This window comes from Bidens hawaiensis, unplaced genomic scaffold (genome assembly GCF_021521415.1).
Source record: "Bidens hawaiensis isolate Kalapana, Puna unplaced genomic scaffold, B.hawaiensis_p1.1 tig00016117_1, whole genome shotgun sequence".
Classification (NCBI taxonomy): domain Eukaryota; kingdom Viridiplantae; phylum Streptophyta; class Magnoliopsida; order Asterales; family Asteraceae; genus Bidens; species Bidens hawaiensis.
In genome coordinates, this window is record NW_027505003.1 from 57688 (window position 1) to 77076 (window position 19389).

Sequence of the window (19389 nt, forward strand, 5' to 3'; positions counted from 1 at the left end):
GTCGAGATTTGTATCATCTTCACAAGCATCCACATAGAATCTGTAATAGCTGCTACGATGTTCATATACTGATTCAATGTAATAGTGCTTCACACACCTTATTTGTTCCTCGCGTATAAAACGGACACCAAATTTGGTAACGTGTAAATTTCCATCTGCAATAAGCATATTCAAAGTCAGCAAGTGTAATAACATCTTTAGTTCAAATATATATGCACCTTATTGGCACAAAGACATCATTTAAGTGTCACCGACCTTCTTGTTCCATGATAACTGAAACATTGAAAGTGTTCATTTGGCTTGAACCTAAAATTCTTGAAGATCATCAACTACCGTCCAATAGAAAACCAATTGTGTCTCTGACTCTGCCACCAAGAAGTGTACGGGGACCGTAATTTTCCAATGTTTCTCCCCAAGACGAATATGGGCTGTTACCGTGTATTTATCTTCCGCATAGGCGTCAACTTGGTTCACGGAAATAACAGCACATATAGCAACTCCAATCCATGGGCCTTCAAGGATCAAACCCTTAGAACCTGGTTGCACAAACCCTGATGGAATTTCACTTCCAGCACCAACTATTTCAAATACAGCTTCAGGTATTATCCAACATTCCGTCCATGACTGCAAAGTATTTACTAATTATTTAATACGAACAATTCCGTTTTGATCAATTTTAGAATATATTGAGGAATTATTAGTTTTTTATTTTGCATTAAATTAATATGTAGTCACTTGATGATATAAAGTTAAAAGAAAGTTCTCTTGATCGTTAAAAATTCATTGGCATACAATAGTTTAAATCTTTTATGGTCTTGATTAATTTTTTGAATGGAAGATTTCAACAGAATGCAACAATGTTATTGGCATGCTGGATTATACAAATAAGTGGTTCTTTATCAAATGTGTATATTGCATATAAACCAATTAATACTAATCATTATTGAAAAGATAGCTTGTGTGGAGAATTATACAAACACAATATTAATAAAAAAACTACTTGTCAAGAGATATCAAATAGCATCTCTTTGTATCAATTTTGTGACTTTGTGTGTGCACGTGCACATGGGTGTGTGTAATTACATGCATGGAGAGAGAGAGAGAGAGAGAGAGAGAGAGAGATGGGCACACCTTAAGGTAAATTATCTAATATATTTTGGGCTAGGTGCCTGCCATTGTTGTTCACTGCCAGTTTAGGACAGTTCAAACATGATACGGTTGGACAACTGTTGTAGCTTGATTCATGGAATTCAGATACGTCAAGCCCTTCTGTGAAAATATAGTAATTGAATCTACTTCTAGGTTCATAATCCATGTCCTCGTCTGCTAATGAAAGTTTTGGTAGTGATCGTAGCTTCTTGCAATTATTCAAACAAAGCATTCTCAGTTTTGAAAGCAGACCAATACTTTCTGGCAGCGTATCAAATTCATTTCTAGATAGATTCAAAGATATTTGGTGACATAACAAACCAATACCAATAGATTGCAATAACTTAGATCAACTTCTTTTAAACCTGACGATAATGTATCCAAACTGGGGTTTAAGAAGCATCCCATTTTGAATGACAATGGGCATCTACTTACGTGCAGAAGTCTTAGTTTCGTTAAACAATAAATAGAAGATGGAAGCTCTTCAATAAATGTTCCACTGGCATCAAGATTCCTTAAATCACACATTTCCCCCAAGTTCTCTGGTAATTTTTTGATTCTAGTTCCATCCACATACAGATGCTCAAAGCGCTTCATGTTCTTTCCAAATTCAGGAATTTTTTCAAGTTTCGAGCAGCCAGAAAGAAGTAGCACCTCAAGAGATTCCATTTCCAGAGGGGTTCTGCCAAGGCTTTGAAGACATGTACACCCTTTAAGATTCAAGTAACGTAGTCGTTTATGAAGAAGAACTGATGTGTGTAGCCGTGTTAAACTTGTGCAGCCTTCAAGATTTAGCTTCACAAGATTCGGGGCCAATGTCAAGTTTGGGATGTCAGTCAAGTCCTTTGAGAAACTGAGGTTAATAGATCTCAAATTAGGCAGCTCCTGTTGTAATTAAGAAAGGAAGATTGTTAGTTTTCTACCTTGCAAATCATGACTAAAATACTGTTAATGAGATATATACAGACGACTACTTACTATATGTTTCTTCCAAAGCGTTTTAAGTTGGCTAGAACTCATTTCAAGTTCATATATGTGTTTTGGTTCAAACACTGATGGCAAGGACTTCAAAGAACATCCAAACCATTCCAGAAGTCTTAGATCATTGGAAAGATACTTAAGTCCTTTGGGGAAGTGCACATTACTAATTCTAAGAAATTTTAGTTTTGTCATCTTTGAGAAACATGTAGGATCAATGAAGCAATCATTCACTTCACCCATATATGGCTCCTGATTAATGATTTCGACACCATGTGTTCCCTGGTGTAAACAAGTACCCAACAGAGTTAGTGATATAGTTATGTCTCCTTTTGCTAGGAAAGATTATGTGTTCGTGACTTACAAGTGTCAAAAGAATGATCTATTTCAACTATTAGTAAATTATGATTTTCAAATGTGTTTCCATATTTACATTTAAAATAAGGATTACAACATTGCACGTATATTAGAACTTAATGAGAACAGTTTCATGTAAACTTTATCAAGTAAATTGTATTTTCAGGAAAGCCATTATACAAACCTATGAGTTGGATGAGAGTATATCTACAATATCTTTATGATACTTGATTGCAATGCGCTTGCCATGTGATTCCTTGTGAATAATTTCCCAACACATTTGTTGCAGCAGATCATGCATCCACACATTATCTTCAAGATTGATAGTTATGAGACACTTATTCACAAGATCAGTAATTATACACTCTGGGTATAAACCGATATTGGTTAGTATATCTTTAACCAAGTCTATGTTTCTCCCTTTCAAGAAACATGCAATATACATGAAGGTGTCACGTTGATCTCCGTCCAGTCTTGCATAACCTACTTCAAGTCTTTCACGAACCTTTCTCTCTGGGTATTCTCTGAGTTTCTTCAACATATCTTTCCAATAGTTTTCATCCTTCCCACATAAAAGAGAACCATAAACATTAAGAGCTAACGGAAGGCCACCGGCAAGCTTCACAATATCATCCGACAACTTTTCATAACCATGTGTAGGACGGCTTTGCTTGAAGGCCGACTGACAAAACAGACTAAGAGCTTCATCACCATTCATTTCCTCACAAGAATATATATCATTTATTATATGTGGATTCAGCAACTCTCTGTTTGTTGTGGTTACTATGATTCTGCTGCCAGGTCCAAACCATTCAAGCCCGCCAGCTAAATAGGTCAACTGGTCATCATGATTCACATCATCTAATACGATTATAACTTTCAATCCTCGTAGCTTTGTGCCCAATAAGGTTTGTCCATGAATAACACTTTGAACACGAACGCTTTGGTCCGTTAAAATGTCATCGAGGAGTTTCTGTTGTAACTTGCATAGATCAGTACTATCATTTTGTTTGGAAATGTCCTTGATATTTTCAACAAGACTACTCTTTTTAAACTCACTTTTAATGTCTTTATAGACAGCTTCAGCTAGCGTAGTCTTACCGATTCCACTCATCCCACAAATCCCTATAAAAAGAACTTCACTAGACTCCATTCTCAACATTCTTTTCACTTCATCCACTCGTGACTCGATTCCCACCAGACTCTTGGGAAGATCTATTGGTATTTTATCAGACAAGTACCTTGAGATGTTGCTTACAATTTTACTTACCACTTCTGCTTCATCCCTGCAGGTAACCAGACATGAGATTAAGTGAGTTGGAAGGGTTAACAATATTCTTAAGCTCTATTACTTGTTCCAATTTACAGTGATAAATGCATAAAAATAACAGCTGGTACAAGACTGCTACCTGTGTTGTGTCACGTGCAGCCCCGAGACAGCCCCAACTTCTTTGAAAGCATCTCTCCATGCTTCCACCTTTTGTGGTGCAATTTGAGGATTGGCTTCATGATTGGCAAATCCTTTTTCAAAACAGTCGCTTTGATGACGCACGTCAGAGGGAGACACATGGTAAAATATAGGAATGACAATCAGTTTTCCTCGTTTCATACAATCAACAATCTTTGCAATTTCCTCCAAACACCATTTTGATGTTGCAAAATTGCTGGATAAAACCACAATTGCAATTCTCGAAGTTTGTATGGCCTGTAGGAGCTCGGGAGTGATGGGCTTCCTAGTCTCAAGTGTCTTGTCGTCTCTGTAAGTTATAATGCCATTTGCAGTTAAGTCTTTATATAAATGGCCGGTAAAACCCATACGAGTGTCCTCCCCTCGGAAGCTCATGAAAACATCATAACCCTGTTGAAGATGAGGGCATTGTTGGATTGAGATTTCTTGTTTACAAACCCTAGATTATTCTCTCTATATATTATTGAAGAGGTATGCACCCGCCTTAATATCGAGCGGGGCGGGTCAACCCACAAGATATAGACAAGAGGCTTGAAATCAGGATGTCATGAAGACACAAAGCCAAAACCTATGCGCGTGGCGCATATCACATATGCTCACGCATGCTCACGCATCACATATGCTCACGCATCACATGTGCTCACGCATATCACATTCGCGCGTGGCGCATATCACATGCTCACGCATATTACATATGCTTATGCATATCACATCTCCGCGTGGCGCATATCACATATGCTCACGCACATTACATATGCTTACGCATATCACATGCTCACGCATATCACATCTGCGCATGAAACATCTGCGCGTGAGAATAAAGAGAAGACCTTGCGCATCCCCGGGATAGGCGCATAAAGGACAACACAACAAATGAGACAATAGTCTAATCCAAATCAGGATAAGGACAACCATGATTGTACTCATCAGACAACCTTCCAGAAGGTATCTTTTAAGGAATAAAGAATGTGCTGATGTTGACAGCTGCCAATGAAGGGTGGACAACTCAGCAAAACCCATGTGCCACCACGTGATGGCACATGGGTCAGGTAAAATACCTTGGTCAGAGAATAATCAATGAAAAAGCACCAGGTGTCCTAAGTACACGTGGCGCGAAGCAATAGGAGGATGCCAAAAAGGCCCTAATTGGGTCTGAGTCCAATCATTGGAAACCCTAACACTATAAATACCACACCACCTCCACAGTTGGAGCCAGGCAAGAAAATATACTCTAAGTCCTTACTCACTTTCACATTATTATTATCTTCTCCTACAATATCTTATTCTCACACCGGAGGGTTACCCCAAAGAGGACCCCTCTGTCCCTTTCTGAGGGGTAAGTTCACGGTGCTGCTCGTTTTGTAGGTGGAAGAACTCGTGTCTCGGAAAACCATCGGTGATATTGCACACTCATACCCGAGGAACGTAGATCGAATACTAGTAAGTCGATCCACGCTTCTTCATTGGCGCCATCACCTGTTACAACGGCAACAAAACCACTATTTCATCAATTTTCTCTCTGAAAATCTTCACCATGGTTTCCGGTGTTCGAAACAATGATCAAGTTCTGGAGGATAATGAGCTTGAGGATGTTAATGAGGGACATCAGGTTCTGAGGGCGCCGCGTGACACTGCGCGCACCACCAGTAACCATCCCTTCAACACAACACCTCATAGCCAGACTGAAACTCCTCCAGACGATCTCACATTCCAAATTCTGACTGGTACAAAACAAAAAGGACCAATGGGTCCGGAAGTTGAAACCAATGACCCTAAAGAATGGCTCATAAACGAACAACGGCGTTTAATGGACAAATACAATGAGCTGGTAAAACACAAAAAGTTAGCCGACTTAACACAGAGGCTCGCATTTGATAAACAAACCATTCAGGGAACAACAAAAAAGACGCACGCCGGAAGACGGTCACTCTGTTCACACCGAACACGCTGATATTAGTGATGAGGAAGAGGTGCACAGCATGAGGAAGACGCGAGATACTCATGCAGGAGGTTCACAGCTTCGCGCGCACATGAACATAGCACCTGGAGCCAAAGCTGATATGGATCTATACACACCATACAACCCACAAGCGAAAGAGCAAGTGGACGTAACCACACCATATAGACCAGCCATCTTGGTAAAACATTCAAAATTCACTGAGCGCATTGCTAAGGCTCCTATACAACACAAAACCAAGATGCCAAGTGGTTTAGGCAAGTACGATGGTACAACAGATCCAGATGATTTCTTACAAGGTTTTTACAACACTGGAAACCTAGAAAGCTGGACGATGCCAACATGGTGTCACATGTTTGCTCGTTGCCTCACGGGCGCAGCGCGTGTCTGGTTCGAAAGCTTGCCGATAGGACAAATCGATGGGTTCGAAGAGCTATTGGAAAAGTTCCAGGCTCACTTTGTACAGTAGCGCAGACACACGCGCGACCCTGATGACATCATGCACTGCGTGCGCAGGAATGATGAAACCATTGAAGACTACATAACTCGTTTCAATCAGGAATCTCTTGCAATTGGAGGCATCACTGAACAACTCTTGCGCGTGGCCTTTATACAAGGTGCGCGCAGTGATCAACTCCGCAGAGCTCTCGTGAGCAGAGAAGGAATGCCAACCACTTGGGCTAAGCTTATGGAAGCATCGCGAGTCTTCGCGCGAAATGAAAAACAAATTGCCCAAGACAGAGCAAGAGATAGAGGGCATCAAACAGAAGCACCAAGCAACAATGAAAGGAGGGGCAAACAAAACTCCGTATGGTCCAGGTTGCAACAAACCAATTATTCTCCCGCAGAAAAGCAAGCGCAACAAAGTTCACCCCAGCCCCAAAAAGACATTCTTAATCACGGAGAGGGTGACAAGAAGGAAGGCGGCAGAGAGACTAACAGACCTCTACCAAGAATATGGACTCCCCTCACCAAAACGCCTTCGCAAGTGTTAAGCACAGAGAATGTCCAATTTAAAAGCCCCAGGCCATTACTCCATAAGGAACCACCAAACAGTGGCAAATATTGTGAGTTTCACAAATCCACAGGGCACAACACCGATGCATGCCATCATTTGAAGGATGCAATCGAAAAAGATATGAAATCAGGCAAGTTGGCTCACCTAGTAAAAAACCCAAGACCAGAGAATGAACAACAAGACGGAGCCTCAGCCAGTAAAAAATTCAAAAGAATCTGTGTAGCTGAAGGAGGAAGGCAAAGGCAAGGATCGAGGAAGAGAAGCGCGCAAATCCAAGGGGATTGGCGCGAGCAACAAGTAATCTTCCCAAGAATCAGAGGAGGCCCGTCTATCAGCAGTCCCCTAGTCATCACTGCACACATCGCTCATTATGAGGTGTCAAAAGTCCTGGTGGACACCGGCAGTGAATCAGACATCATGTATGAGCAATGTTTCAGGAAGTTGGATCCAGCAGACCAAGCAAGGCTCGAAGTTGTGAATGCACCAATCTCGGGTGTCTCAAACGAAATTATTCACCCCCTAGGTCAGATACAATTTGAACTGACCATGGGGGATGAAAAGCACAAGCGAGCTGAAATTGTCAACTTCTTGGTCTTGCCCACCACTTCATGCCATAATATGATCTTGGGTAGAGGAACGATTGCCCAATTCAATGCCATACCGTCACCAGCGCACGGCGCGTTGGGGTTCCCAACACCAACAGGAGTAACATTTGTGTATCGAGATCATTTATGCGCAGTAACAAGTACACCTCGAGAGGGGAGAATGAAGCTTCCAGTGGCAAACAACGCGCCAGAGGAATGGATTCTCAACCCAAAATTCCCAGAACAAACAATCACAATCGGAGCTACGATATCAGATGACACAAGGGTGAGAATGAAAAGATTGCTCACAACGTATATGTCAGTCTTTGCGTGGCAACATTCTGATATGACTGGGGTTCCGCGAGACCTGGCGCAGCACTCTCTCAACACATTCAAGTCTGTAGAGCCAATCGCTCAAAAGAAAAGAGTCACGGGAGACGAGAAGGCAAAGGCCATGAATGAGCAAGTAGAAGATCTACTGCGCGCGAATATCATTCGCCCAATACGATACCAAACATGGGTAGCCAATCCTGTGATGGTAAAGAAGAGCAATGGGTCATGGAGAATGTGCATTGATTTCAAGGACCTCAACAAAGCGTGTCCAAAAGATTGTTACCCCCTCCCAAACATTGACGCGAAGGTGGACTCTGTGGCGCCATTTAAGCTCAAATGTTTCCTGGATGCCTATAAGGGCTATCACCAAATTCAAATGGCACCACAGGATGAAGACAAGACTGCTTTCAGAACTGACAAGGGTGTTTTCTGTTACACAAAAATGCCCTTTGGTTTGAAGAATGCAAGAGCCACTTACCAGAGACTCATGGATGCAGTTTTCAACGAGCAAATTGGAAAAAACTTAGAAGTCTACGTGGATGATTTGGTGATTAAAAGCAGGGAGGAAAAACAAATGCTCAAAGACATCGAAGAAACCCTTCGGCGCCTAAAGGAAGTAAACATGAAGCTCAACCCGAGCAAATGCACATTCGGCGTGGAAGAAGGGAAATTTCTCGGCGTAATGGTCACCAAGGATGGTTTCAAGGTGAACCCAGAGAAGGTGGAGGTTATTCTCAGCATGCCCTCACCATCCACCATGAAGGAAGTTCAAAAGTTGAATGGTAGATTGGTATCAATTAACAGGTTCCTAGCGAACCATGCAAGCAAATCTACCCCATTCATTAACACATTGAGAAATTGCCTAAAGAAAAGCCAATTCAAGTGGACGCCTAAGGCCGAGCAAGCTTTCAGTGAGATAATAGAATATCTGATAAACCTGCCTGCGCTCACAGCTCCACTACCTGGCGAAACTCTAACGTTGTACCTGTCAGCAGGAGAGCGCGCCATTGGTGCAGTATTGTTGGTGGATCGCAAGGTAGTCCAAACACCAATCTTTATGTAAGTCGGGTGCTGACAGATCCTGAGACGCGCTACACCATCATAGAAAAGTTAGTTTTATCACTAACGCATGCGTCGCGCAAGCTTCACAAATATTTCAATGGTCATCCTATTGAAGTCCTGACCGATTACAACATCCAGCAAGTCTTGCGACGTCCCGCGCTCTCGGGAAGGCTGACAAAATGGGCGCTGGAATTAGGGGAGCACACGATCACCTATAAGCCTCGTCCAGTAATCAAGGGACAAGTCTTAGCTGATTTCATCGCAGAAATCCCTGAAGGAAAAGTCGAAGAGGCTCAGCGCGAAGTAGACCCTCCGCAAGCCAATAATGAAGAAAACGTTTGGAGATTATTCACTGATGGAGCTTCAAACAACGAAGGGTCCGGCGCAGGCCTCAAACTGGTGGATCCAGAAAATCATGAGTATACTTACGCAATCAGGTTGGATTTCAAGAGCACCAACAACGAAGCTGAGTATGAAGCCCTGCTGGCTGGTTTGCGCATCGCGCACAAGTTCGGAGTTAAAAAGCTAGAGGCTCATGTAGATTCATACTTGGTAGCAGCACAAGTCAATGGCCTTTATGATGCCAAGGAGAACACCATGCCTCTGTATCTAGAGCAGGCGAAGAAACTCACCGAACAATTTGACTTTTTCATAATCATACACATTCCGCGCAGTGAAAATAAGTCTGCCGACGCGCTGAGCAAGATGGCATCAATCAGCTTCGATCATTTTGGCAAAGATGTCAGGGTGGAAGTAATGAGCAACCCGTCGGTGGGAGCGAAGTCTGTCCTTGTAATTCATACAACACCTTCATCATGGATAACTCCAATAATGGAATTCTTGAGGGAGGGAAAGGTACCAGACGATCGCGCACAGGCGAGTAAGATAAGGCACAAGTCGCAGAACTACGAGCTGCTTGATGGTACGTTATATCGACGCTCTTATCTTGGACCGCTCATGAAATGCCTAGACGCTGAGGAAGCAAGCTATGTGATCAGAGAGATACACGAAGGAATCTGTGGAATACATGCTGGCCCGCGCATGGTGGTTGCCAAGGCAATGAACGCAGGTTACTATTGGCCAGGCATGTACTTGGACGCGTTAAAAGAGATCCAAAAATGCAAAGCGTGTCAGAGCTATGCGCCAAACACCATGCGGCCAAAGAACAACTTGATTCCGGTGACCTCTGCATGGCCTTTCCACAAATGGGCAATCGATATTGTGGGTCCCTTACCACAAGCGCCGGGGCGAGTAAAGTTTTTGGTAGTGGCAGTAGACTATTTCACAAAATGGGTTGAAGAAAGCCACTGGCAAAAATCACAGCCGAGGCAATGAAGCAATTTATTTGGAGCCACATCGTATGCCGTTTCGGCCTGCCCATGGAAATCGTGAGCGACAATGGCAAACAATTCACTGACAAGAAGATATCCAGTTGGTTCAAGGAATTGCGCATCAACCAGGTCTTTACTTCAGTATACCACCCTCAAGGGAATGGCCAAGTGGAACGCGCGAACCAAAGCTTGCTGAATGGGCTGAAGAAAAGGTTGGAGGGAGAGTCCCATGCATGGGTTGAAGAGTTACCTAATGTCCAGTGGGTGCACAGGACATTAAGCAAAACCAGCAATGGCGAGTCCCCGTTCAGCCTAACCTATGGAACGGAGGCTATGATTCCAGCAGAGATTGGATGCCCATCCTATAGAGTGCTCATGATGAGTAAGACGGATAACGAGCATGAAGGGAGGTTGGATCTCAACTTACTTGAAGGGCGCAGAGAGGCGGCTATCATCAGTGAAGCCAAATACAAGAAAAAACTAGAAAAATATTACAATCAGCGCGTGAAAGAATGCCACTTCAAGAAGAATGATTTTGTCCTTCGGAACAATGAAGCTAGTCGCGCAATACCCCCGGGAAAGATGTCTCCCAACTGGGAGGACCTTATCAAGTCTCGGAAGAATTGGGAAATGGCGCATACGCTTTAAAATATTTAAATGGAAAGAAGATCCCGCGCACATGGAACGCAGCACAACTCAGAAAATGTTTCATGTAAAAGTTGTTAAATTTGTAATCAAGGCTTTTTAAGCCATTATGAATAATGATACGCGCTATTTTTTCTTAATATATGTTCTATTACCTTTTGCATACATGTTTCACACTTCCCATTTATTAATTTTGAGCAATACGACAACATTGTATTGACATCAAACTAAAAATAAAACGAAGTAAAACATACATGCGCGAGCTTCAAGCTCAAACGCGTTAACGAGTTTTAACTCTAAAACGTCAGGGCCTTAGCCCAATAATATGAGCCTTAGCTCAGGGCCTTAGCCCAATAATATGAGCCTTAGCTCAAATTACTCATAGCATCCATCCTACGTATTGCGCAGCTGGACCATAAAAATACCTAAGCACAGCTAAGGCAAAGCACATGCCAAAGCATAGTTGTTAAGGTCTCAGGTCGAGGTCGCGCATGGGATTATAATGGATATCAGAGTAACACATACTGACACGTAAAGGCTAAAAAAAACTCATTCATAATTCCCTATAATAAATGCGTGATAACGTCGCGCAAAAGAGGAATAATGAAATGCCAAGGCACGTGTCAGCATATTCAAAATATCGCAAAATAACTTGAAATATGACAACTGTTAAGGATTAAGTAAAAATAATTTCCTTACAACCTTGTTCAAGTTTCAATGTGTAAGCATACGTTATATTCAACAAGCACACGCATGCAATATAAAGATATGAATTGGGAATGCGCAAGATGCGAATAAGGGAAAAACAAAATTTCATTCCAAAACATAGAAGCTTACAAATTTACAAATGATGAGGTAAAAACTACAAATACAAAAAAAAAAAAAAAAAAAAAAAAAAAAACAAGAAGGGCCTTTCAAGTCTCTATATCAATATCAGCCTCTTCATCGTCCTCATCATTACTGCTTCCCTCTGCATCTGGCGCAGCCCGCTCCTCGTCATCTCCAAACTTACCATAATCAAGTTGTTCGTCTTGAATGCAGTCGTCTTCTATCACGATAGTGTCAGGAGTAGGTCCTTTGACCACGCCAGAACCGCTGGCAGAGGTTGCATTGCCCGCGCCATCATCGTTGCCACCAGTCCCCTCACATTCATCAAGTAATTTCTTTAAAGCGCCAAGATCGGGCTGGTCAGCAAGCGCGGCTATCTGCAAGTCACAAGGAACAGTATGAGTACAAAAGATTATGAAAATAAGTCAAGTAAACTCATTAAGGTTAGAATACCTGCTCAAGGATGGGAATTGGAGTATTCAAGTACTTCTCCCCCACCTCAGCCATGTAAGCGCAGACAACGTCGAGCTGATAAGGGTAATCGGATGGATTCTTCTTTAGCATGCCATATTCATAACCATCCTTAAACCCTTCAGCCCGACCCACCAAGCGCGAAGCTGCATTACAATCCATCACAAGGGTCTGAAACTCGTCAGAGTATTTCATCGCATAAGCGCAACGAGTCACACCCTGTGAAATTAGCCATTGACGGTCCTGCGCGAGGGAAGAAACAGACGTCTCAAGAGCAGGAATCTGAGAGTTTAACAACTCAACAGTTTCCTTGGCTTGTTTTAGCTCTTCTTTGTCAGACGCTGCTGCCGCCAAGGCTTCATTCTTTTCCGCTCGCGCAGCATCGAGCTCTTTCTTCAGGCGCGCAACCTCACTCTCCAATAAAGATTTGTCAGTATTAGCCTGCGCAATAGTTTGGTCACGCGCCTCTGCTTCCAACTCCAAGTTACGCGCTCGACGCGCGTACTTGGCCACATCTGCCTCTGCCGCTTGCAGCTTCTCCCGCGCAGCTTGCAGCTCATGCCCGCGCTTCACAAAAGCAGCGTTGGCACTTGCCCGGTTCTCGCTAAGTTCTGCTTGGAGTTTCTCAGCCCTCTCTCGGGCATCAGAAAGATTCCAAGCAGAAAACTTAGCCTCTCGCTTGGCCTCCACAAGGGCATCACGCACTTTTATATAATCATTGCGAAGCTCTTGGGAGGCAGCAAAGAACGCAGACCCAGCAAAAAGGTGGTCATTAAGCAAGTCCACGCGAGCGCGGTCCTCTTGAAACCTCCTTTCAGCTGGGGGAACAGAGTGAGCCCAAAAGTCTTCACATACGCCCATGGATTGGAATGAGCTCTCTTCAGTGATATTCCAGCTCGGGCGGTATATGTGATCGGCTCCCTACAAACACAAAGCAACGCAAAAAACGTTTTAGTTATCTAAACACTAATTTGGAAGTCTTCGCAGCGGAGCAAAACAAACTTATACCTGCGGAGAACCAGCAGAAAGGTTAGCGCCAGCTGATGGGCTCCTGCCTGCCCCATGGGAAGAAGGCTGCGCCATGAAATCTCGTGGCGCTATAGGGCTTACGCGGCCACCATCAGAATCTTCAAAATTGACCTCCTCATCATCCTCTATAACAGGTCTCTTCTCCTGCGACTTGGAAAAATCAAAAGCAGTCTCACGAGGAGGGCTGTGCGCAAGAGGAGGTGAGGGAGGTCTTGACGCTGTTAGATCAGCGCGTAAAATAGTCTCCTGCTCCTTAGTGATCCCAATGAGGGGAGATTCAATACTTGTCGGAGCAGGAGCTGAACTAACGGCGCCAGCGCTAGCGGTGCCACCAGCAGCTTGTGTGCCAGCTATAATTCCTACGAAAAAGCCAACAAGGAGAAATGATTCATGACTTGGAACTAAAAAAAAATCAGGCAATCAAAGCGCAATAAATACCTTGGCGCACCGCAGTCCGCGAATTAAGCATCGCCATGAAGTCCATTTTCCCCCTTTTTGAGGGTAAAACAGGGACTTCAAAACAACCTTAGGCGGAGCCTCGACACCTTGCTGCGCCTGAGGTTGAGCCGCCAACGTTGCCGGCTCTACAAACATTTGAGTGAACAAAGCTTCATTAATAACTCTATCGGAACCACGCTCATAAAACCATAAAATATAAACAAAGTATACCTGTTGGAGAAAACGAAACAGCAGGCGCAGCGCCGCTTCCCTGGTCCACCGCGCGAAGAGATGAGGTGGCAGCACCATACCTCGTGTGGACTGGAGGATTGCCCACACCTCGAGGCAAAGAAGACGAGGAAAACTGGGAAGTAAAACCCTTGGTTTTTCTCAGTCCTTTCACCTGAGTATGAGGAAGATTCTGGGCAACAGGGGCATCATCTTTTTTCTATTTTTTACTGGCCCCTGCGCCAGTTTTGCCTTTAGCCTTGCGCTTGAGTTGCGGCGCTTCGGCTTCTTCCTCCTCCACTTCCTCTTCCACAAGCTCCAACTCATAATTCTCGAGCGCATCTACAATACGCGCAACAGAAATGATAAAACAAAACACAGGTATTCTAAGGGCCTAAGCACAAATACAAAAGGCTTACCAGGCGCATCGCTGTCAAAGCGAAATTCTAAATCGACAGGGATGAACATATCATCGAAGCGATCAGGGAAAGCAACTTCCCCAGCGCTCAGCGCGACAGAGCCACCTTCCGTATGCTCGTCATAGGCGGCGTGGATGTATTCCTTGCTTTCTGCATAAAACAAGACAAGTGATATCAGCAAAACGAATTATACTCGTGCAAAATTAATGCAATGAACAAACAACCCACCAGAGCCATCAACATGGATGACAGGCTCAGTCCCGCTGTAAATCCACCTCTTGCTCATGCCAACCCCCACCAACGCTTCCTCGCAAATTTTCCTGGCGGGGGATGGTTCAGCAGATAACTTCTTAACCCATGCGCCCGTTGGGTTCTTAAGGACATTGTCATCCGCGGGCGCAGAAGTGATCGCGCGCATAGTCATGCGAATTGGGATAACACCAGCCTGGACGTAAAAGAATTTTTCAGCCCAGTCATGAAGGCTTTTGAAAGAAACAGTGCAGCACTTAACCTTCTGACTGCGCGGTGTGAATGAGAACCAAGAATCTTGAATTTTCGGCTTATAAAAATATTGAAAGCGCCGAGGGGTGGGCTCCTCGCGCTGAGCTTTGCACACGAACTCAAAATGAGTCATGCGCACTAATCCGCAGGGATGAACCTGAGATATATGAATCCCGTAAAACTGGAGGAGCGCACCTATAAACCTCGTCATTGGAAGACGAAGATTACAGTGGGTGAAAAAATGAGAGTATAAAGAGATGTAGCTGGCAGGAGGATCCGCCGCCGTTTGCCCGGTAGACGGAAGCAGACAGCCATACTCAGGGAGAAAACCCTGAGAGGCGACGAGAGTATCAAAGTCAGATTGTTTCAACTTGCAGGGAATCTCATCCCATCTCTTCACCACCTCGTTTTTCCCTCCCTCCTCCGACGAGGCCTCGGCAACCCGTTTACCCTTGCCGGTATTCTTCAAAGTAGACATAACAACTGATTTTACACGGCGTTTACTAGGGGAAATTGTGGTGTCTGGGTTATCAGACATACAATTGAAAAATCGAACAATATGGTCACTGTAAGGACGGAATTCAGGGACAAAGACGAAGGCTCTTAGTCGGAATGTAAATTGAAGAACCAAGAACTCTGAAAATGACAATGGAGATGAAGAAAAAACCATTCAAAAGGTTTGGTTTTATAGACCCAGGGGAGAGAGAGAAACAAGTAATAATCAGATCTACGCTCACGCGCCCCCACGCGCAGGCGTAGGCCAACATAAGCGCGACATGTGTTCCTGACACTGTATGAGGAGACGTGAAAGGCAAATGTAGCACCTCGAGCACGCGAAAGGTCTGACACGCAATGTCTCCATCAATGATCCATGTCAGCACCAACCAACCACGTGCATTGACGATTCGTTTTAACCAAAGGGATAGAATTTCGCGCAACGGGCGTACAAAAAAAAAAGAAAAGAAAAAAACCAAGCCCTATTAAAAAAAGCAAACTATTAGTCTAATATCTATCTTACCTCGCTCGCGCGAGACAAGACACACATTAGACTGGGGGCTTGAAGAGGTATGCACCCGCCTTAACATCGAGCGGGGCGGGTCAACCCACAAGATATAGACAAGAGGCTTGAAATCAGGATGTCATGAAGACACAAAGCCAAAACCTATGCGCGTGGCGCGTATCACATATGCTCACGCATGCTCACGCATCACATATGCTTACGCATATCACATTCGCGCGTGGCGCATATCACATGCTCACGCATATTACATATGCTTACGCATCACATGCTCACGCATATCACATCTACGCGTGGCGCATATCACATATGCTCACGCACATTACATATGCTTACGCATATCACATGCTCACGCATATCACATCTGCGCATGAAACATCTGCGCGTGAGAATAAAGAGAAGACCTTGCGCATCCCCGGGATAGGTGCATAAAGGACAACACAACAAATGAGACAATAGTCTAATCCAAATCAGGATAAGGACAACCATGATTGTACTCATCAGACAACCTTCCAGAAGGTATCTTTTAAGGAATAAAGAATGTGCTGATGTTGACAGCCACCAATGAAGGGTGGACAACTCAGCAAAACCCATGTGCCACCACGTGATGGCACATGGGTCAGGTAAAATACCTTGGTCAGAGAATAATCAATGAAAAAGCACCAGGTGTCCTAAGTACACGTGGCGCGAAGCAATAGGAGGAGGCCAAAAAGGCCCTAATTGGGTCTGAGCCCAATCATTGGAAACCCTAACACTATAAATACCACACCACCTCCACAGTTGGAGACAGGCAAGAAAATATACTCTAAGTCCTTACTCACTTTCACATTATTATTATCTTCTCCTACAATATCTTATTCTCACACCGGAGGGTTACCCCAAAGAGGACCTCTCTATCCCTTTTTGAGGGGTAAATTCACGGTGCTGCTCGTTTTGTAGGTGGAAGAACTCGTGTCTCGGAAAACCATCGGTGATATTGCACACTCATACCCGAGGAACGTAGATCGAATACTAGTAAGTCGATCCACGCTTCTTCAATTATGCTATGACTAAAAAAAGAATACCACCCATGGGTAGGGGTGTTCAAAAGTATCCAAATCCGAATCCGTATCCAAATTATCCGATAATCCGTATCCAAACTATCCGAAATTTTGGATATCCGAAAATTCGGATTCGGATTAGGATTTAGATAGCATTTTTCAGATAATTTGGATATCTGAACTATCCGAAATATTAAAGTTAATATTTTCTAAATTACATATGTATATACCATATATAACCCTAATACCAAACATAGCCAATTTCATTTCAATCGTTCATGCCGTTCCCAAATATCCTTCCCTTCTAGACTGTACTCTGGTCTCCAATCACCACCCTTCATCCGCCGCTGCACCACCTCCACAGCTCCAGTCACTGCCTCAGTTACCACCTCCGTCGGCCGCTGCACTTGATAAGATATGCTAGGTTTCGTTTGGTTTGTTAGATTGTTAATTCACTTAATTACATATTTGTTTCAAAGATATATTAGTTGTATTACAAATTATTACAAAGATTTATTGAAAAACCTGGATGTTGTGTTTAATTATAAAGCAGGTTGCCTTCGCTTTCTTTTTCCAGGTTTTGTTTATTTTTTTATTTTTTACTTTTTGCAGATTTTCTTTTGGATATCCGAATCACTATCCGATCTCGGATGACCGGTTTTGAACACCGGGCGTAGGTCAGTTTAGACCCAGTTAAGCACTTGTTTGTTTATCGCTGTGGTAAATCCTAACAGGCATCATGTATATAATGAAATAGATATATATTATGATACACCATAAATACAGACTGGGTTTGGAGGAACATAAAACACATCAAAGTTGAAGTACAATAATCATCGGTGTTGTTTAAAAATAACGATTATGCAAATTAAGGGACAGAGTAGAGTCAGTGGTTAACAAATTAAAAAAAATACTTTCACAATCATACATACACGAACATCAATAAATAAAAAAACAAAGTTGTGAAATTAAACTGACCATCTATATTATATTCGTTGTAGCTGGTGTATTATCTTCTCTGCCGAATGCCGGGAAACTAAACGGAACTCAACTTTAGTATCCCAAGTCAACGAATTTTGTCACTTTTGTGGTGTTGACTATGACTTCTCAACAAAATCTCAAAGTTTCATACAAGTGCCAATATCGTCCATAAGGTTTGATTAATTATGCGATTTTGATCCAAAAATTTTTTTACAACTAGACTATTGTGGTTTCCGATGTCTGGCCAATTACGTCCAAATTACTAACCCGTTAAATTTTAAACATTAAGGGTCTTTTTATGTTTATTAATGTTCACCAGCCAAGTTAAATTACGTAGACTCATCTTCATCCCAACCCCATCTATACCACACCCGACCATCATCAACTATGGTTACTACTACACACCATTAACTGTTAACCATTAGGAATCATGTAAAGTTGGGGAATCATGCTTTATATAAAGATGGAGAAAGAAGAACAGTAGAATATGATATAGAAACCGAAGTGGGGTTGACTTACCGGCGACCCAACCATGGCCCTTGATTTTTTGGCAGCCACATCATACTCCAAAGTTTATCATTAACTAGGACACGTCTAATGGTTATCGTCGCATGCCTGCATTTCCCTTAGATCATCATCACTTTTTTTTATCAGAGCATTCTTAACCTATCTTCGTCTTCATCTCTATAATTACATTAAAAAACACTACATTTTGTTCTCCTGTTCAATTAAATAATATTTTTTTTTACTTTTATCATTATAGTTTTCTCTCTTCTCTACTCACAACCAATTCAATAAATATTAAAAAATATTTATAGGCAAACTTTGTTTCCCCAAATTTATAAAAAAAAATCACTACATTTTCTCTCTCCACCCTATAATTTTTACTCACAACAACTCAAAACCCCGCCATATAATTTACAAACTTCTCTCCCATAAATATGAGGGATAGTTAGAGAATGATCTTAGTATGAGCATCCTTAACTCATCCCCTAAATTTTTGTGAGAGGATTTCGTAAATTATATGATATAGTTATGAGCGGCTGTGGTTAGACGAGATAGAAAAGTTAGTGATTTTTTTTGTAAATTTGGGGAAATTTATGTAACAAATCGGGTTTTCATATAATATATTAAATACCAATACCCGACCCGTTGTTTTAAGGTAATTTTAATCAACAAAACATCGCATTTATCGAGTTATTATTATTTTATTTTTATGGGTTATTATATTTAATTAATTATCAAATATAACTTTGAGATATATACATTTTCACCCCTAAAACTTAAGTCTAAACTCAATATGTATCCATGCCTATAGTCCAGGGACTAAAATGCAATTTTGCCCATATATTATAACATACCGTTTACCCAGAGTCGTATACCGTATTTGGATCCAACCTGCAACCCATATTGTTTTCTTGTAGCTTAATCTTCGTGTTATACCCAAAATTGATTCACAAGATCATTGTACTACCTAAAACAGTCTTATAACACACAACAATTAGGAAATAAGATCAACTATTGATTGAGTTTATCAAAATAAACAAACTGTCT

The 19389-nt window shown here is 42.5% G+C and overlaps 1 protein-coding gene across 1 annotated transcript; it reads right to left on the minus strand.

The window, feature by feature from the left end:
• Positions 1-306: 306 nt before the first annotated feature.
• Positions 307-18246, minus strand: LOC143609824 (disease resistance protein RPV1-like). Its single transcript, XM_077084466.1, has 6 exons — positions 17833-18246; positions 3894-4342; positions 2674-3770; positions 2128-2462; positions 1477-2034; positions 307-624 (listed from the first exon to the last, which is right to left on the minus strand). Exons 1-6 carry the CDS (start codon positions 17833-17835, stop codon positions 307-309), a joined length of 2760 nt encoding a protein of 919 aa, XP_076940581.1. The 5' UTR covers positions 17836-18246.
• Between the last annotated feature and the right edge of the window lie 1143 nt (positions 18247-19389).